The sequence below is a fragment of the Equus quagga genome, chromosome 4, assembly GCF_021613505.1.
Source record: "Equus quagga isolate Etosha38 chromosome 4, UCLA_HA_Equagga_1.0, whole genome shotgun sequence".
Taxonomy (NCBI): domain Eukaryota; kingdom Metazoa; phylum Chordata; class Mammalia; order Perissodactyla; family Equidae; genus Equus; species Equus quagga.
The window spans coordinates 38,625,403-38,647,538 of record NC_060270.1 but is presented as its reverse complement, the minus strand read 5'-3'; the positions used below and the strand labels follow the sequence as shown (position 1 = coordinate 38,647,538).

Here is a 22,136-nt window from a genome sequence, read left to right as displayed (position 1 = left end):
CAAAAATATATTAAGAGGACTGAACTAGTGACTAATTTTTAAATTGTTTTTCTTCAAAAGAGTAGAATTAAACTTATGAAATTTGCCTAGCTTTATGCAAGCTTAAAATGCTCACAAATGCATTTTGTTCGCAGACACTGGGGATGGAGGGAGCAGATCCATTTCTAGGTCGGCAAAAGGGGAGGCAGTGATGAGAAAGGGAGCTTGCTGGGGGGCAAGCAGGACTGCAGAAGCCAGAGCAGAGGTGGTGGAGGATTTGCTCTGGGAGCCTCTGTGGCCAGGTTTATGCCTTAAAAAAAAACCCTGGTAGCTTAGGAGTGACATCAGCATCATGGTGGAGTGAGTTTTCCCAGTAATCTTTCCCTTCCAATATATGACAAAAAGAACATTCATACTCCAACAGAGGACATCCAAACACAACACAAAAAACGTCAGAGAGACTCACACAGCAATATGACAGAGGGCAGAGAAGCTGCACTCCCCCTCAGAGGAGGATGAATGGGGTAAGAGAAAACTTCGCTCCCTCCCCTAAAGACTGTGATCCAGGACCACAGGCAGCCTCCAAGAGGGAAGGAACAGGGGAGGGGACGTTCATTTGCGGAAACATCAAGGACTTCAGAGAGCCCTTGCAGCCTAGAGAGAAGCCGTCTACCAGAGCAAAAACTTTCGCGGTGGGGTGATCTTATCAAGTCAACACCCCACGAGAGCAGATAGCAAGAGCAGAGGGAGAAAACCCCAAGAGCATGCAGGAGAAAGCGCCCCTCCCACCACCAACTCAGCATGGCCTCAGCTCCTGGGATTTCTGAAGACAGAGGGCTCAAAATACGTGGCTCTGGACCCCCACCCAGTGGTGATGGGTGGTAACTGCCACCAAATAACACCAGGATGCAAAAAGACAGAGCCATTCCCTCTAGCAATATGAAACATTATATTAGATCTCCAGACCAGAGAGAAAATGACAAGCACCCAGAAATCAGTCCTGAGGACACAGAACTGTGTAATCTAAATGGCAAAGAATTCAAAAAAGCTATCATCAAAAACTCAATGAGGTAAAAGAGAATGTAGAGAAACAATTCAACAAGTTCAGGAGCTATTTCACAAAAGAGATTGAAACTATAAGGAAAAAATCAGAAATATTAGAGATGAAAGACACAATGGAAGAAATAAAACAAAATATAGATTCCATGAATACTTGAGCAGACACCATAGAGGAGTGTATCAGCATGATCAAAGATAGACATGTTGAAATGCTCCAGATAGAGGAGGAGAGAGAACTAAGACTAAAAAGAAATGAAGAAAGTCTCCGAGAAATATCAGACTCATTTAAGAAGTGCAACATAAGAATTATAGGTATTCCAAAGGAGAACGAGAATGGAGTAGAAAGCTTGTTCAAAGAAATAATAGCAGAGAACTTCCCAAACCTAGGGAAGGAAATCCATGTGGAAGAGGCTGCCAGATCTCCTAAATATGTCACTGTAAAAAGACTTACTGCAAGTCATATAGTAGTGAAACTGGCAAAATTGAATGGCAAAGAAAGAATCCTAAGGGCAGCAAGGTGGAAGAAAATAACCTACAAAGGAACCCCCATCAGGCTTTCAGTGGATTTCTCTTCAGAAACCTTACAGGCCAGGAGAGCCTGGAATGACATATTCAAATCTTTGAAGGACAAAGACTTTCAGCCAAGAATACTCTATCCAGCAAAAATATCCTTCAGATATGATGGAGAAGTAAAAACTTCCCCAGACAAACATAAGCTAAAGGAGTTCGTAACCACGAGACACCCCCTACAAGAAATCCTCAAGAAGGCCCTCATACCTGAAAAAAAAAGGGGGGAGAAAAGGGTTACAAAGCATGGAGTAAGGAGATAAATAGGTAGACAGAATCAGAGCAGGATAGCAAACACTCAAGTACAGCATTAAAGACAAAGGGAAAGAAAACACCGAAAAAAATAATCTTGTAATTTTAACCACAAACTCATAACACAAGATGGAATAAGATGTGAGAAAAACAACTTAGGAGGGGAAGAGGAAAAGGACTGAATCGGTTTAGACTAAGGAACTAAGAGGCCATCAGTAAAGGGACTATCTTATCCATTAGACTTTGAATACAAACCTCATGGTAACCACTAAACAAAAAAGCAGAACAGAGGCAATAAATAAGGAGAAAACAAAGAAACACAACATAAAAAATGACATACTTCAATTGGTAGACCAAAATACACAGGACGAGAAACAAAGGAAATACAGGAGAACCAGAAAAGGAGTGGTAAAATGACAGCATTAAATCCTCATATATCGATAATCACCCTAAACGTAAATGGGTTGAATTCTCCAATAAGAAGACACAGAGTGGCGACATGGATTAAAGGACAAGACCCAACAATATGCTGACTCCAGGAAACACATCTGAGCTCCAATGACAAACACAGGCAAAGAGTGAAGAGTTAGAAGGCGATACTCCAAGCTAATGATGAACAAAAGAAAGTAGGTGTCACAATACTTATATCAGACAACATAGACTTCAGAATAAGACAGGTAAAGAGAGACAAAGAGGGGCAGTATATAATGATCAAAGGGACATTCCATCAAGAAGAAATAACGCTTATAAATATCTATGCACCCAACACAGGAGCACCAAAGTATGTAAACCAACTATTAACAAACCTAAAAGAAGACATTAATAATAACACAATAATAGTAGGGGACCTCAACACTCCACTCACATCAATGGATAGATCATCCAGACAGAAAATCAACAAGGAAACAGTAGAATTAATGAAAAGCTAGACCAGCTGGACTTAATAGACATATATAGAACCCTCTATTCAAAAACAGAAGAATACACATTCTTTTCAAGTGCGCATGGAACATTCTCAAGAATAGACCATATGTTGGGAAACAAGGCAAGCCTCAATAAATTTAAGAAAATTGAAATAATAACAAGCATCTTTTCTGATCACAATGCTATAAGGCTAGAAATTAATTACAAGAAAAAAAGCTGAGAAAAGGACAAAGATGTGGAGACTAAACAACATGCTATTGAACAAGTGATGGATCATTGAAGAAATTAAAGGAGAAATCAAAAAAATATCTGGAGACAAATGAAAATGGAAACAACCATACCAACTCATATGGGATGCAGCAAAAGCCATATTAAAAGGGAAATTCATCGCACTACACGCTCCATTTAACAAACAAGGAAAATCCCAAATAAGCAATCTCAAACTATACCTAATTGGATTAGAAAAAGAAAAACAAACAAAGCCCAAAGTCAGCAGAAGGAGAGAAATAATAAAAATCAGAGCAGAAATGAATGCTATTGAAACAAAAAAAGCTGTAGAAAGGATCAATGAAACAAAGAGCTGGTTCTTTGAGAAGATAAATAAAATTGACAAACCCCTAGCCAGACTTACAAAGAAAAAAAGAGAGAAAGCTCAGATATAAATAAAATTAGAGGGCTGGCCCCATGGCCGAGTGGTTAAGTTCGCGCGCTCCGCTGCAGGCGGCCCAGTGTTTCGTTGGTTCGAATCCTGGGCGCGGACATGGCACTGCTCGTCAGACCACGCTGAGGCAGCGTCCACATGCTACAACTAGAAGGATCCACAACGAAGAATATACAACTATGTACTGGGGGGCTTTGTGGAGAAAAAGGAAAAAAATAAAATCTTAAAAAAAAAAAAAATTAGAAATGAAAGAGCAGAAATAACAGATACCACAGAAATACAATGGATTATAACAGAATGCTATGAAAAACTATATGCCAACAAAATGGACAATCTAGAGGAAATGGATAAATTCTTAGACTCTTACAACCTCCCAAAGCTGAATCAAGAAGAAACAGAGAATCTGAATAGACCAATCACAAGGAAAGAGATTGAAACAGTAATCAAAAGCATCCCAAAGAATAAAAGCCCAGGACCAGACGGCTTCCCTGGGGAATTCTACCAAACTTACAGGGAAGATTTAATACCTGTCCTTCTCAAGCTATTCCAAAAAATGAGGGAAGATGGAATGCTTCCTAACACATTCTACAAGGCCAACATCACTCTGATACCAAAGCCTGACAAGGACAGCACAAAAAAGGAAACTACAGGCCAATATCTCTGATGAACATAGATGCAAAAGTCCTCAACAAAATATTGGCAACCCGAATACAGCAATTCATCAAAAGGATCATACATCATGATCAAGTGGGATTTATACTAGTGACACAGGGATGGTTCAACATCCTCAAATCAATCTCTGTGATACACCACATTAACAAAATGAGGAATAAAAACCACATGATCATCTCAATAGTTGCAGAGAAAGCATTTGACACGACCCAACAGCCATTTATGATAGAAACTCTTAACAAAATGGGGATAGAAGGAAATTACCTCAACATAATAAAGGCCATATATGACAAACCCACAGCAAACATCATACTCAATGGGCAAAAACTGAACGCCATCCCTCTGAGAACAGGAACAAGACAAGGATGTCCACTATCACCCCTCTTATTCAACATAGTACTGAAGGTTTTGGCCAGAGCAATTAGGCAAGAGAAAGGAAGAAAAGGAATCCAAATAGGAAGCAAAGAACTGAAACTCTCACTGTTGGCAGACAACATGATCTTATATATAGAAAATCCTAAAGAAGCCATCAGAAAACTATTAGAAATAATTGACAACTACAGTAAAGTCACGGGGTACAAAATCAACTTACAAAAGTCACTTGCATCTCTGTACTCTAATAACGAACTTACTGAAAGAGAACTCAAGAATACAATTCCATTTACAATCGCAACTAAAAGAATAAAGTACCTAGGAAGAAATTTATCTAAGGAGGAGAAGGACTTATACAATGAAAACTATAAGACATTATTGAAAGAAATAGATAATGACATAAATAGATGGAAAGAGATTCCATGGGCATGGATTGGAAGAATAAACATAGCTAAAATGTCCGTACTCTCCAAAGCATTCTACAGATTTGATGCAATCCCAACCAGAACCCCAATGATGTTCTTCACGGAAATAGAACAAAGAATTCTAAAATTCATGTGGGGCAACCAAAGACCCTGAATTGCTAAGGCAATCCTGAGAAAAAAGAACAAAGCTGGAGGTATCACAATCGCTAACTTCAAAATGTACTACAAACCCATACTGGTCAAAACAGCATGGTACTGGTACAAAAACAGGCACACAGATCAATGGAAGAGAACTGAAAGCCTAGAAATAAAACCACAAATATACAGACAGCTAATCTTTGACAAAGGTGCCAAGAACATACAGTGGAGAAAAGACAGTCTCTTCAATAAATTGTGTTGCGAAATCTGGACAGTCACATGCAAAAGAATGAAAGTAGACCATTATCTCATGCCTACACAAAAATAAACTCAAAATGGATCAAAGATTTGAAGATAAGTCCTGAAACCATAAAAATCCTGGAAGATAATATAGGTAGTACACTCTTTGACATCGAACTTAAAAGGATGTTTTCGAATACCATGTCTTCTCAGACAAGGGAAACCAAAGGAAAAATAAACAAGGGGGAGTTCATCAGACTAAAGAGTTTCTGCATGGCAAAAGAAACTAGTATCAAAACTAAAAGACAACCCAACAGTTGGGAGAAAATTTTTGCAAATCATATATCCAATAAGGGGTTAATCTCCGTAATATATATTTGGAATATAAGTATGAGTTAGAAACTGGGGCTTGTCTTATACAGTAGTATCATCACAGACGTTTGTCAAACGTAATTTGGTGAATATATTATTTGGGTAATCTTTTCATTTTACGTTTTAAAGTTAAAGGTGAGTTTAACAGGGCCAGCCCCAATGGCCTAGTGATTAAGTCCAGCATGCTCCACTTTGGTGGCCTGAGTTCAATTCCCAGGCCTAGAACTAAACCACTCATCTGTTAGTGGCCACACTGTGGCAGCAGCTCACATACAAAAAAAGGAAGATTGGCAACAGATGTTAGTTCAGGGCAAATCTTCCTCAGCAAAAAAGCAAATAAGTAAATGAATTCAGATATGAAATGGTCCCTGGGTTTTAGGATTAGAAAAAAAGAGCTTAACATAAAACTTTAAAATATTTCTGTAATCTGATAGGATCAGTTTTTTTTAATTGATGTTTTTAAAGACTTCATAGAAAAGTACAATCACCATTTCTTTTTTATTAATAGAATTTTGACAAAAGGTAAAATTGTTATATGTATTTGTTAGACATCTTGATGTAACTTTAAAAAATTTTTAAGTCCTTCAAGAATAATTAAAATACTGACTTCCATGAAATCATTTTTATAAAATAACTTGATTGAGGTATAATTAGTATACAGTAAACTGCACATAATTAAAAGATACAAAGTGATACTTTTTTTACAATCAACTTTTTTAAGAGTACAGTTCAGTGGTGTTAAGTATATATGTTCACATTGTTGTACAACAGATCTCCAGAACTTTTCATCTTGCAAAACTGAAACTCTTTACCCCAATTAAACAATAGTCCATTTCCCCCTCTTCTCAGCCCCTGGCAGTCACCATTCTACTTTGTGTTTCTATGAATTTGGCTACTAATGAAATCGTTTTTTTAAAAAAGCTAAATAATTGGGAGGTAAACAGCAATGAAGAATGTTTATTAAGTATACTTTAAGTTAGAGAGGTACTAAAAACAAATGACTGTGTTTTTTAAAAAAGAAGAATTTATCTCCTCCTTTGTTGGTCTCTACAGAGTAAGTCATCTCATCTTAGGACGCACTTGTTCTAACAACGTTGCTGTTGTCCAGAAGACTTTTTGAAATAGCTTATGTTGCCTTTCTGTGATCCCAGCAAGAAAACTTTCTCAGGGAAGAAGCTGTTTAAAATTGTAGATAAGGGATGGTACTACTTAAGATTTTAGATAAGGAGAGAAGGTGACAGGAAAATGTGAGAGGAGCAATTCAGATTAAGAGAGTTCACCTCCAGTTAAAACAGACTTGCCCAGAATGCAATGGCAGAAGGCATCCTGGCTTGGGTAAGAGTACAGTCATGCATCGCTTAAGGACAGGGGTACGTTCTGAGAAATATATCGTTAGGCAATTTTGTTGTGCGAACATCATAGATTGTAGTTACACAAACCTAGATGGTATAGCCTATTATGTACCTAGGCTATAGGTACTAATCTTATGGGACCACCGTCATATATACAGTCCGTCATTGACCTAAATGTCGTGATACAGCGCGTGACTATGTATTAGAAGAGCAAAAACATCATAATAAAGGAAACAGAAAGGTAGAAATTATAGTCACATGGTGAGAGTGGAACACTAAGGTGATGTAGGGAGGAAAACATCGGGAGAATAGTTTCAGAGGTAGCTGAGTTCCCATCCCAAAGTTCCATGACATTCTGCTACTCAAGTGATTTCAACTGAAGTCTCCAGAAGAAAAAGAGGATAAAGAAAAAAAGAATCCTTAGTTAACTCAGGAACTCAAACAGTAATATATATTCCACTCATTCTCAGTGATTTGATAAGAAAATGACAAACTAGATAACTGCTGTTTAAAAATGAGAGCTCACCCAAACAAGGGTTTTTTTTTTAATTTGTTTGTTCATTTTGTTTTTGTTTTACTGAAGTTTACGGGAACTCAAAGAGAAATGTCTACCGTTAATGTTTTTTTTTCTCTTTATGAAATTATATCTAATTTGAAAAACTAAAATAATTGAAATTCAAAAAGTAGACACTTGGGAGAAAAAGGGAAAAACTATTAGAGTATTCTAATTCTCATTAGACTTCTCCAGTAGAGGTGTTGTAATTGTGAGACTCAGTACTATTCTGAAATATATATTATACACTATTCCACCGTGTCAAAAATTAAATGAGAAAGAAAGGATTAAGGAAGAAAAAGTAATTCTTCACCCCATCATCAAGCCTTCTTGGTCTGGAACATTTGCCAGATTAGTTGTGGGGGAAATACTTAGCAACCACAGGATAGACTGAGGAGATGAAATTTCAGGTGGTAATTTTGAGAGAAAGAGAAAAATAAACCTTTTTGTAGTGTTTACTACTATTTTTTTCTTGGAATTTTAACGATTTCTCCCCTTGTTTCCTGTCCTTAAATTCTCTTTCATGCTATACATGTCATCAGCTATTAAAACCTAACCATTAAATGGTAAGAACTTTGTGATGAGACTAGAAATATGCTATGTTGTATCTGTATTCCACAGAGAATGCAGTATCCTTTATTTTAATTGAAATGATTTAACCACTGTAATTACCAATCACGTCATTCAGGAACACATATGCAATTTAATTCCTCTAAGTAGATAGAGATTTCTTTTAAGAAGAGGTTATGTGATTACAGTATCTTTGATTATCTAGTTCATGATAGAATTTCCTGGTACAGTTATTCATGAGACAAATATTTAAAGCACCAATAATATTCCAGGCAATTAATAGAAAATGAAATATAGTATACGTTAGAGGAGAACAGAAAAATATACCTTGCTTCTTACAATAGCACCTAACAATTGGTCAGATGTTTAAAATCTATAAGAAAGAGAGTTTGTACTGGAGAATTGAACAACTGATTAACTCTAAGGAAGATAATTCTTTTATAAATCGATGCATAGTTAAGTTAAACCTGTTACGGAAAAAGTTTTTATCTTTTTTTTATTCTTCAGCCCCCTCTTGCCTAACCTAGGACTTTGCTCCTGCAATTATCCTCTCTTTTCTTCATCATCAGTCTGTCACCTTCTGTTGGATCAAACCAATCACTATACAGACATGCTTTAATATCTCCCATCTTCTAATAAAAACCACAGTTCTTTGACCCACAGACTGCTCTGGCTACATTTTGCTGTGTATCTTTAGAACAAAATTTGACGAAGTTATCGCTTTTTCGCTATTTGTACTTCCTTGCGTCCTCTTCCCCCTTGAATATACTCCTGTGGGGCTTTTGCCCCCAGCAGTCAAATCAAAACCATATTCTTGATCATATATCTATGATCAAAATCATCCAGTGGTTTCTTATCATGGTCACCAGCCGCCTCTACATTGCTAAATCCAAGAGTGTGTCTTAGCCCTTATGCACTTGACCATTGGGCACAGTTTGTAAAGCCTTTCTGCCTCCCACATTGTCTTCTCTTGGCTTCTGTAACTTACTTTGGCTTCCTTACCGACTGTCCGTTTTCACTCTTCTCACCCTCAGAATCAGGGTTTCTCAACCTCTGCACTTATGACATTTTGAGCCAGATAATTTTTTGTTGTGGGGGTTCATCTTAGGAATTGTAGGATATTGAGCAACATGCCTAGCCTCTATCAAGTAGATACCAGTAGCACATATGCATGCACCCCCTCAGATATGACAACCAAAAATGTCTCCAGACCCAGCCAAATGTCCCCTGGGGGAGGCAAAATCACCCCTACTTGAGAACCACTGCCCTGAATGGAGTAGAGGCCTAGGGCTCAGTGCTATGCCATCTTCTTTATCTGTACGCAGGGTAAACTCATCCTTCCCATGGCTTAAGTACTGCCTGTTTACTGAAAACTCCCAAATTTACATCTCTGCCAGTCTCTCCTCAGGTTCAAGTAACTACATACCTTCTTCACTTATAAGTCCCATAGGAATCTCAAACTTAATATAACTGAACAGAATTTTTTTATGTCTTCTGCAAACCCATTTCCCTTCCAATCTCCCTATATTAATAAATGAAACACCTTTTACCCAGCTGCTCAGGCAAAAGTCTGGGAATCATCCTTGATTGCACTTCTCTCACGGTCCATATGCGGTCACATTCGTTCTAATGTCACACATCTCCTGAATGCTTCCACTTCTCCCCTCATCCACACAGTCCAAATCATCACCGTCTTTTTCTGGGACCGTAGGAACTGCCTCCTTGCAGCTCCTGCTTCTGTTCTTCCCCTCCTGCTGTCTGTTCTCTACACAACAGCCTGAGTGATCTTTTAAAAATGAGAACTTGATCATATATCTATGATCAAAATCATCCAGGGGTTTCTTCGCATAGTATTAAAAAAATCCCACTATGGTCTCATTCCATCTACCTCTTGAACTGTGTTTCCTACCACCCTCCTTTTTATTCCTCTGCTCCAGCCAAACTCATTTTCTTGTTCCTTGAACAGACCAGTTTGTTCCTGTTTTAGGGCCTCTGCACTTGCTGCTTTGCTGCCTGGATGCTTTTCTCTCACATGGTCGTATGACTGACTCCTTGTTCATCCATGTCTGCTGAAATGTCACTGGCTCAAGTACTCCTTTCTAGCCTGCTCCAGTAAAATGCCATATCCCTCATTTTCCATCACTTCCTGACCCCTTACTTACATTTATTTTTCCTCATAGCACTAATAGCTACCGGAAAGTATATATTTTTAGGTTTATTTATTTATTATCTGTCGCCTCTACTATGTGTAAGTTCCATGAGATCAAGAACTTTATCTTATCACTGCTTTATCCCCAAGGCCTGGAATGGTACTTGGCAAATAATAAATGCTCAATTACTATTTGTTGAGTGTACAAATGAATAATGAATCATCCTTTTTAATTCAAAATATAAGTTTGGCTTTATTAGGTAATTAGGTAACAAATTCAGTTAGAAGAAATGATCCAGAAAACAGATAGATTGTGATATAAAGTGTTTTGAATGTCCGTCTCTTCTGAGCAGGGGCAGATCCAGGTTTAGTAGTCTAAACCTCAAACATTTTGGCAGGCCCTCTTTAAGGGAAAAAACCTACAACGAGAAATACTAATTTAAGTATACATGAAAGTGACTGTGAGTGACATAAATAGGTCCCACTTAACCCAAGCCAATGTGATAAGCCCAACTCAACTTCTCTTTAGCCAGATCCCCAAAATGCCCCCTGCCACTCGTTTCATCACCACCTAACTCAGGGGGAAGTCAGAATGGAAAGAGAGAGCAGTCTTAACTGACTGACTGCGGTTGAAATACATTACTTTTGCCAATTTTATCAAAAAAAAAAAAAAAGAAAAAGACCATGTGAATGTGTTTCTGCAGCTCTCTCTAGGGCATTGAATCTAAGAGGGAGCCCTAAATCGTGCTCTGCTTCTTAGGAAGATACCACGTAGCTTGCTCCAATCTGGGCCCCGTAAAACCAGTTACTGAGGATAGATGTGTGTGGTCGTTACCACTTCCAGGCACAGGTTCTCCGGCTGCATCAAATATCTGTCCTCGTAGCCTTGAAAGAGGAGACTGACGCTCCTCCAAGAGCTGAGTTGAGTGAGACCCACTGATTTTCAGTATTTCCAGGTCATTTCTAGAGGTGATAAAAGCAAGAAAATAAGGAGAGGTTCAATATGACTTTTCCATTCTTTTCCTCTTGACAAATAAACTGATATTTTATTGTTGTTGATTATTATTATTGATTGATTGCTTATTACATACTAGGCACTCTATCCTTTTTGCATACTCTAATTCTTATAGAAACGTATAAGGTTTTTCCCCATTTTACAAATGAAAGATGTGAAGGAAAGAGGTTAAGTAATTTGCCAAATAAATGCTAATTGTTAGAAATCTATAATTAAAAAAGATCCTTTTAAATAATTTTGTTAAACTGATGGTAAAGACTGTGACTACTTTGTAAACTAAATTAACGTAAACTTTTAGTTGTGTTCTTATTTGTGGGAATTAAATCCTGACATTCTTTGGGAATGGATTCTGCATTTTTAATAAACCTTAGTAAGTTTTGGCTATAAAGCCCAGGGGAATACTTTCTGACTGGCATTAACTGCATTTTTACATGGAGTCCTTCGAGGAGTAATTCCATTGACCATTATCTTTCCTTTCAGGTATTGGTTTTGTGTGTAAATTTTTTTCCTGCTCTGCCTACTCTGTGTCCAAAAATACAGTGGCAGGTGATCTGCTGTAACTTCTGCTTGGAATGGTTTCAGAAAATAACTGTGATTGAACAGTTTTGTTATTTTTACTATGTGACAGGAATAAAGCAATCACTAACAGCTAAGAACATTCTAACTAAAACACAGTGTGCCACACAATTCCTAACCCATCTTTGGCTTTCCAGTCTGATGTTGTTACCCGAAGGGTCATTTTACATAATAATAATAAACATAATAATGCTTTCTGGTGTTTCTTCTCATACTCCTTTAACTTTACTAATCTAGTCACAGAGTTCAGATATAACTGGCTTAAATAACGCAAGTGACTTTTTGTAAAGACTGAAGGTACTTTTTGCTTTACGTCTGGTTTAGCATCCTGTTAACACGTAATGCAATAATAGTTTTTTCTTTTTTTTAGATGTTTGGAAACTGGACATTTGGCACCTTAGTCTTCACAGTCATGGTTATTACAGTCACAGTAAAGGTATGGTACAGAAATTAGGAACATTGGACACATTTTGTGTCTGTATAATTTGTAGTTAATTTTCTTCATTTCTTTAACCATAAATAGGTATTTTTCCCCTTTTCACTCATGAATAGTTTCACTGATTGCTATTTTAATAATTTTAATTTTTGTCAAAAAAGCCTTTTTTAAGTTCATTATTTTGGAAAGCCTCAGCTGATTTTTATGGTCACATAAAGGTTAGCCCCACAATACTCATCTCTGAAATTTTGCTTGTCTGTATGTAATGCAAGACAACACTAGTTGTTTTAGGCCTTGGAGTTGAGAATAAAGTACTCATGGAATTTCAATGCTGCTTTCTCACAGAAGAAAAATATTGTAAACTTGAAATTGTTCAATTTCATACTAGAATTCATTAATATTTATCTTCTGAGGAACTTTGCCGTAGGAACTTTAGTTACTTTTAATTAATACATTTTATTCTTGAGTTTTATCTGAAGTTAAAGATGTATTATTTTATATTAAGAATTTTTTAATTTTTTTTTTTCAGATGGCTTTGGAAACTCATTTTTGGACTTGGATCAACCATCTTGTTACCTGGGGATCTATTATATTCTATTTTGTATTTTCTTTGTTTTATGGAGGGATTCTCTGGTGAGTGACTATATTGTATTTTAATTATATTGATTCTACTGTAATAAAAATTTATTGTGATAGATTATATAATGAACAAATTCTGCTCAGAATAGTTGAGACTCTATCTTGATGATGAATTTACTTCTTTCAGTTGATCTTACTAGTAAGGAGAAGAAAGAAACTAAGAGTTACTAAATGCCTACTATGTTCTAGGTGTCTAACCTAAGATACTACGTTGATTCATCACAATAATCTTACTATCCCCATTTTTTCTGTATGGAAACTGAGCCCCAAAGTCACAAAGATTAAAACGTAACAAAGCTAGGATTTAAACCCTAATTGTTTTACTCCACAATTAATGTTCTTTACACCAGCCATACTACCTCTAAATTATTTATTAATATATGTAATAAAATAAATCACATAGAACCATTAAATTTTCATGAATGAATTAACTTCTCTCTCAAAAATAAATAGTATACTTTATCTTCATTGGTAAAATCAGATATTCAGCTACTATGATAGATTAAAAATTAATACCTCTCCTAAGATTCTTTGGTAAGTGATAGACAACTAAAGTCTCTCATTTGGAGAATTTATATTACATTTACCTGCTATGCCTTTAATTCCTGTATCAGGCAAAAAAATTACAGAAGGCAGGCAAAAAAACTTGGATTAGCTAAATATTAATTTCCGTTTAAGATCATAAAAGGATACTTGTGAATATAATTTGTCGTGTTTGTTTTCACTCCACTTTATCTCTACCTTTCTTTTTGTGTTTCCCCATATTCTTTTGAAATGATAGATACAAAAACCCAAAAAGTGCCCTGACAATACCTACTACTATGTAGAACTAGTATTTGTGAGTACATTTATTTTAAAATACATTTAGAAAGAAAAGGCTTTAGGTAGAGCTTTTCCACCTACGATTTGCGTGATCAGGCTTTTACTTGCTTAGTAGAAAATATTTTGTTACATACTTTTTCTTGCTTTTCTTGGTCTCTTAGGTCTGTATTACCACTAAGATAGAGTTATTTAGTCAACTACTTGCCACTTTCCTAATAATAAAAGCTGTGGTTGTCATTGAAAGTGATTAAATTGGATTTTATTTTTAACAATAAAGTCTGTTTTGTTTTATTAGTTATTAACTTCACAAAATTATACTGATTCCAAATCTTGAACATTTTTCTGGAGTATTCTTAGAAATGGTAATGTTCAAATATAGTGAGTTCACATGATGTCTTGATTAAGAAACTGTTTTGTCAGTTTCTACTTTTATTAAGCCCATGTTTTTCTTTGCAGGCCATTTTTGAGCTCCCAAAATATGTACTTTGTATTTATTCAGCTCCTATCAAGTGGTTCTGCTTGGTTTGCCATAATCCTCATGGTTGTTACTTGTCTATTTCTTGATATTGTGAAGAAAGTATTTGACCGACTGCTCCATCCTACAAATACTGAAAAGGCACAGGTAACCACTTTTTATATACAATATCTTTTTATTTAGGGATCTTTAAAGATGCATAGCTGTCACTGTAATTTACTTATCTCAGAAAATAGGAAATTATCCATTCCTGTATCAAGTATTTTACAATATAAAATTGTTAAATGTGATATTTTTTAAGTTGTTTCTTATTGTTTCTACTAATTTTATGACTGCTGACAAATTATAATTTTTTTACTTACATTGTGTTATTAGCAGAACTGCAGATTTTTAATATAAAACTATCAAGTTATGTCCCTATTATAACAGTAAATATGTTTTAAATAATATCACAGTATTCTATCAGCTATATATATAATTGGGATATATATCCCTGTCTTTAGAAACATTAGAATCAGAGTAATACTTTTTCAGGTTATATTGTTTTCAATAAAAGAGTATGAAATAAGTTGGTTAAATAATTTTCACAGAATGGATTTTTATAAAATATATTCTCACTAAACACATTAATAAATATTGAAGTACAGCAAATATTAGCAGTATGTTACATAGTTTTTAAGAATATATCTCTTAGGGCCTGATAATTGTCAGTCTAAAACTTAGTTCTACCACTGGGTAGCTTGTAACTTTACGTCTCAGTTTCCACATGGATAAAATTATGATAGAAATGTCTATTTTGTGCCTTCATAATGAGATTTAAATGAAATAATGTTCAAACACATACTAGATGCTCAAGAAATGATAGCTGTTTAGTTGAATGTGCCTTTTTTATATATTTGACCTGGACATGAGCTAGAAATCTATCTTAATTTGTCCTATTAACTATAGCATAGCATTGAATACCTGTCCTCAAGAATATGTTCTAATCGACTTTTATGCCCTGGTAAAAACTGAGTTTATTAATCATTTAGTTCTGCCTAGGTTGAGATTTTTTCCTCATATTTGCTACATGGGAAGCACATTTTATTTAAATTTTGAAATTTTAGTTGCATGTTCTACAAATAGAATATGTTCCCTAAGTATTTAGTGATTTGAGTTAGGCTTCCTAAACAGTGTATTGGTTTTAATTTCAGTTGATCATATCAACATTTCTTTAACGTTTATTTGCTTTGGTAACTCAATCCTAGCCAATACGCATTTTAACACCATTGAAGCAGCATAGGCCTCTGAAGCCTGAAAAACTTAATGCAAATACTGTTTTAACCATTTATGAAATGTATGTCCTTAATCAAGTCACTTCCCTAAACCTCAATTTCCTCCTGTGTAAAATCATTACTACCTTACGTGACTGGTGGAGATAACAAATATAAAGCACCTAACCCTGGGCCTGTATGTAGTAAGTCCTCAGGAAAAACATAATTATAAGGACAATGAGGATGTTGCTCTGTCATACTGATCTCCCGTGGGCTTGAAAAGATTTGCATAATCTGATTACTCTTTCTGCCTATGCTTATATTTATATTAGTATGGACAAACTTTTCTACTCTGCAATATATTACTTAAATATATATCAAAAAAAGGTCTGCCTATCTGTTTTTTTGATCTTCAGGGATAAATACTTAAAGTAAAAGAGTACTATGTTTAATCCATTGTATGGAGAACACCTGTGTCTCTCCCTCTTGGCCTATATAAAATTATATTTCACCAAAATATAGTAATGACATCACTTTAAAAGTTAACTCTTTATAAAAGTAAATAATCAGATTTATTTACATTTATCCTTAGAAATTCTACATTAGGCAGAGCATTTGCAAACTTATGATGCATTTTTGTAGAGATTTCTTAATGATAATAAAAGGTGATACAATTAGTTCTTGTTACCTTTTCTGTAGCCTCTTTTTTAAAGGACTACGTAGGAAATATTTGGTACCTTAAGGTGGACCCTTAGACAAGATAAAGTTAAAAGTACTTTATGTATATTTTGGTTCTTTTACCATAGGTTAAAATTGATTAAAAATGGAGTGTGTGGTAAGTCAATCATTTTATCTGTATGTGAAAGCCAATATAATCTCCCCTTTTGCCCCACTAAATTCACCTTTAAATGACTTGACCAGATGTTCCCCTGTGGTCTTATCTAAAGAGAAAATCCCTCCTTCCACTCAGGGATCTTCTAGCCTGCTGGATTTTTGTGTTTTTTTGCTGAAACAGTATATGGACATTCAAAGCCTATATGTGACGTTATTCCTTTGCTACAGGAAGTAATCTTTATTATTTCAGCCTATACTGTCACTTCTGATTTCAAATGATAAAGAAATATTTAGATAATTGTCAGCTACTTCATTGTTTACCAAAAGTAGCAAGAAAAATCTTATCAAAAGAAGAGTTGTCAGCATTTATTTTAAGCTTTGTTTTTCTGCAGAATGACAATATGATATTAAGAGTGAAGAATACTTTTAATGGCAAAGCCTGTAGCTCTACAAATGTCAGTCATGTATATGTATATAATGTTTCCTGCTGTTGTAGGAACAGATGTCTTTACAAAGCTTGTCCTGTTTCTGTCTCTTAGGTGATGAATACAGCCCACTGACTTGTATGTCCCATCCCTTTTCTGTCCACTTATAGATGTACTCCAACACAGTTGCTTTAAGTGACGAGTTCATCGCACTGCAGCCATTGTCGAGGGCAAGGAATCAGCTGAGCAAAATTAGGTAGAGTAGGAGGAGTAGAACCTCATTAACTCTTCTGCATGCTAAAGGTCAGCTAAACAGTATTCAAAAGATGAGCAGAGGCATGAATTATGAGTGGGGCAATTTTGTTAGCACAGCTGTCTAATTTGACCTTTATTAATATATATGTTAAAACCTAAAACATATATTCATTTCTTCTTCGAGAAGAAAATTCAGCATGATAACAAGACAGAGATCTGTACCTTGTTATATATTTTATACCGTACCTATCTTTCTAGCACAATTCTAATGCTTCTGCTTGTCATGTTATCATATTTAAGAATGCTCCTGCATGTTGAGTAATTTAAGCTACAGAAATTCATCGTAAAATTTAGTTTGAAGTTTCAGTTACTTGCAAGTGAGAGTAGCCCATTTTTTATCTTGCCTTACTCTGTATGGTAAATAGATGTGCGTATTTGTCTTTGTGCACTGTAGCGGCTACTGAAGCATTTCACATCCTTGCGATTGTTTAGTACGTCTATAAATTGAAAAATATATTTTGTATCTTTTATATAGACCTTTATCTCCACAGACAAATCCATTCTGTCAGCTTTCACAAAAAATAACCAGTAGTCTAGAGATGTCTTTTGATGAAAGAGAATGAAAGCTTAAATCCTAGGACTTTTGGTATTACGTTACCAAAACTATGTATTAACTTCATCTCCAGTCTGATTTGAAAAGGGAAAGTAGTATAACTAAATTTTTTTAGTTTTGGCACTCTTCAATTTCTCACCCTGTCAGTATCTTGTGAATTCTTAATCATATATATTTTTTAAATTCTTTTTTATTCTCAAGGTTTCTGATCTGTCTGTGTTCACTTGATCAGATGAATGACTTTGACAAAACACTGCTTAAATGACCTCTTATGTAACTCTATGAGTTCATAATTTTGAGCTGTTGTAAAGTTTTACCAGACCTTTCCATTTTAATTATTATTATAGCTTCAAGCTAATATTTTACTTTGAAATATTCTACTTTGAATTACAAAGGTGTAATAATTGTAGATGAATATACAAATGGGTGTTTAAGTGGTAGTCAACTAGATTTCATGTTTAAAACAAGTGGTAGTCAGGAGTGGCCCAGTAATGTAGCGGTTAAGTTTTTGTGCTCCTTTTCGGCAGCCTGGGGTTCACAGGTTCGGATCCCAGGCATGAACCTACACACTGCTCATCAAGTCATATTGTAGTTGGCGTCCCTCATACAAAATAAAGCAAGATTGGCACAAATGTTAGCTCAGGCCCAGTCGTCCTCATTAATAAATAAATAAGTACATACACACATACAACAAACAAATGGTAGTCAACTAAATTTCATGTTTAAAACAAGAACTAAAGTCAAAACAATTTGAAGATTTATTTTCACCTTTGGTTGAGCCAAATATGTATATCACATTTTATCTGTGCCTTTCTGAAAACAGTGGATGTTTATCACATTTTTGAACATCTAATCATTTATCTCTAAGGCAGTAGGAGAGCTCATTATTTGAAAGAACAGTCCGGCAAACTCTTGTCAAGTGAAGATAACTTTCATATTGTGAATAGTCTTAATATTTTTATGAAGTCATATTTTCACATACGTTGGCTTAAATCAAGCCACATTTTTTGAGCAATAACAGACTAAAAAAGAATGAAGAGATCATAAATTAAAGAGATCCCAGACTCCGTAATAATGTAATAAAGTAGTAAACTTCATGGTCATCTGTGAAAGAACACAATGAGAGCAGAGTATATTGGTCAGGTTGCCTTTGCTGCAAGCCGCTCTTCAATCAGGTTGTATAACAAAAGGAGAAGAGCCCTGTTGGGGAGACAGTTGGCCCGAATGCTAGAGCTGCCCTTGGCACTGCTCCCTGTATGTCCTAACCTAATTAGTTTACCTCTCTGAGCCTCCACGTTCTTCACCTATCAAATGATCATTTTACGTACTGTGGACTATTTACTTACTATAAGCATCATAGAAAACCAAAAAGAAGAAATACTATGCTTAGTCAAAGGCCAGGCAGAAATAACAGTGCTTAAATGAGCAGTGAGTGACCACTGAGTGGGCGTTTGCTCATAGCTGCACAAAGAACAAGTGCCCGCCTGCATCTGTCTGCTGATACATGCTGTGAATTTTGAATGCATCTTGTTTTTAAACTGCATTGAACAGTATTCCTGGGTGTGATCCACAGTAGCTTGTTTACTGTTGTGACAGGAAAATTGTGCAGATACCAAATGTCTTTAAGACCTTTCACATCTTTCATCAGGTTAGTATTTCTTAAGAACCATTAATACAAAACTATTAACAACATTCTTTTGAATAAAAGAAAACTTCTTTTGAGTATTTCCCCTTCCCTGTATTATAGGCAAAGCTGTAATAATAAATTATCTGTACATAAACTTATTGTAGTTTTGAAACCAAGGAATTCTACTTTATTTTCTATATATGTAAGAAATTCACTATAGCATTTTTTTCATAGAAATAATTAGTAGTCCTAAAACTGAGAAAACACATAGAAATGAGGAAAAACATGTTTTTATTCGTTGAGGACATTTTTTATAGTTTAAGAAAGGTTAAAATTAGTATGGCTATGGACTACATACTCCTTAGAAGGTCTCTAATACAAATATAGAAAAAGCAAATAATGGAAATTTGTATAAATTAAACTCTCATTAAAAAAACATATTTCAAATTAAGGGTTAAATTAATTTTGTTAAATAAATCAAGTCAATCCAGCACCCCCTTACCCACTGTCTGACATTTGAAAGGCCAAGTGATTGACCCTTCTACTCCCCTGAAGTCCAGTTAGGATAGAGAAGTCTGCTGAAAAGGGGACATGAGAAGTGTGAAATGGGACATACCTTTGCAACAGGAGCCCTACATCTTGATGGCAAGGAATTTAATAGAAGAAATTGAATTTTAGTGAAGAAAACCTGATTTTAATTTAACTTTTTGCAGTGGAATATCATGGCTTTGTTTTGTGTGCTTTGTTGTATAACCCTTAAGAAGCTGCTGTTGGCTCTCTTTTGTGACAGTAAATGAATGTGGTGTTGTGCAAACATTCATTTGTGCCTCACAGATTGTGGGCCCCAACTTGCTGTTTTGATTCTAACCCTATATACCAGTGAGAGTATTGTTCTGTAATCTGAGACTTGTTGCTTTTCTGTCCTTCCAGATGGAAGAAGATAAGGGTTCAGTCAGCTCAGCATATGAATTTGCTGAAAGCAAGCACAGAGGGGAGGACAGTAGGCACCTGCTAGCTGAGGCTTGCAGCCAGCAGGACAGTTCTTGCGTGCACTAGGTAGTACTGCGCTGGACCTTCTGGCACATATCCGCTAAGTTCTCGTTGGGGCATGCTATGGGAGAACTGGCCTGACATTTCAGTTTTTACTTTACTAACTCCTCCTCTGTTTCTCGTATGTTGTTTTTGTTTACTTGTTTTCCTTTTTTGTGATCTTTACATTTTTTTGTATGTCCATCCCTGAAAATTTTATTAAGCCTTCTTTGGAGTTATATTGTTAAATCATATTTCACCTCAAATTCTAACCTAATAAGTTATTCTCACAACCTATTTTCTTATATTCAAGAAATTATTTCTTTTCACTTCTCCTTTTGAAAATATGTCGTGCTATTTCTATTATTTCTGAAATCAGTTTTCCCACTTGAAGTTGTAGTTGTGTATCATTTCAGACATCTTAATGTGGTTAGACACTAAATTACTTACCTAAGTCTACCTTTTGAGTTGAATGATCAAATGAGTGCTTGGACTCGGTATGGAATAATCTTCTATTGACTGATATTTACCAAACTCTCAGTTCTTAGTTTTCACAAACTTTCATAGTTATATCTTTGTATAAAGAAGTATGAATTGATGAGGACTTGATTCGCTCCCCTCTTGAGGAATAAACCGTAACAACCACTTCTAGACCTAATTGGGATATGCAAAATATTTTAATTGGTAATAATTATGGAGGGTAAAAATTCTTACTAATAATATATTTTTACTTGGACTGTTTGCCATTTTGTATATTGTAATCACTGGTCAAGAAGGTGCTGTTGTCTCATCTGAGATAAACCCTCATAAGTGGTGAAACTTGAAAACAAAGCTACTTGAAGATTGTAAATTCTTTAACTCTACTATAAATCAGACCATGGAACAGGTATAATAGTTTGAAAAATCTGAATTATTCTGGAAGACATTTTTTTAAAATTATATTCCTTTAGTAAATTGCCCTAAATGGAAAATGTTGAAGATTAATCAACTCTAAGTCATTATTAATTGAAAGAAATTCAAAAGAATTCTGAATTTTTGTTTTGTTTTGCAATGCTTATTATCTGTACAATATATTTATCTTATATTTTGCTTTGATAAATATAGAAAGGTTTTTAGTTTTTAAAACATGCCCTGGGGGCTGGCCCCATGGCCCAGCAGTTAAGTTCGCGCGCTCCGCTGCAGGCGGCCCAGTGTTTCGTTGGTTCGAATCCTGGGCGCGGACATGACACTGCTTATCAAACCACGCTGAGGCAGCATCCCACATGCCACAACTAGAAGGACCCACAACAAAGAAGATACAACTATATACCGGGGGGCTTTGGGGAGAAAAAGGAAAAAATAAAAAAAATAAAAATAAAAAAATCTTTAAAAAAAACAAAAAAACAAAAACAAAACATGCCCTGATTAGGCAGCAAGGAAAACTCAGCCAAAGAGCTCAATGGGTAAAGAGGGGGAGCTGGCTGGGATTTATATTATGCTCTGTATAATCTACAAAGCAGATAATCCACTTGGGACCTAACTATACTAAAAATGTAAAATTATGTCCTCTGTCATAAAAGTTCCCCAAAGGTTGGAATGGATATTTCATAAGACATGTATCTGGTTGCTGCTCTGCTTTAGTATGTCCATTAAATGTACAGTACAGTTGAGAACTGGGTTCTTAGAATGCTCCTATTAAATAACAGGGGCCTTGTTATGGTTGCCTTTAGAAAGGGATGATAAGTGAATTTTCTCATCATCTTGTGACGTTCGGTCTCTCTTCCTATAAACAAGAAGCCAGAAGGCCCCCCAAACCATGAACGTGATTTTAGTAGAATTGCTGGGGGTGTTGCCCTGATCTATAATTTTTTTC

General features: G+C 35.5%; 1 protein-coding gene across 5 annotated transcripts in view; it reads left to right on the top strand.

The window, feature by feature from the left end:
- The window catches only part of ATP11B (ATPase phospholipid transporting 11B (putative)), a 115,944-nt gene that overhangs the window by 77,701 nt on the left and 16,107 nt on the right, over positions 1-22,136 (top strand). For 3 of the 5 annotated variants that reach the window (XM_046657973.1, XM_046657978.1, XM_046657977.1), the window contains 3 exons: positions 12,247-12,312; positions 12,842-12,945; positions 14,230-14,395. In XM_046657973.1, the coding sequence (XP_046513929.1) occupies positions 12,247-12,312; positions 12,842-12,945; positions 14,230-14,395 (336 nt within the window). Of the gene's footprint in view, positions 1-12,246; positions 12,313-12,841; positions 12,946-14,229; positions 14,396-16,930; positions 17,017-20,185; positions 20,312-22,136 lie in introns of all 5 variants that reach the window. The other 2 variants (XM_046657976.1, XM_046657974.1) reach the window with 2 other exon arrangements.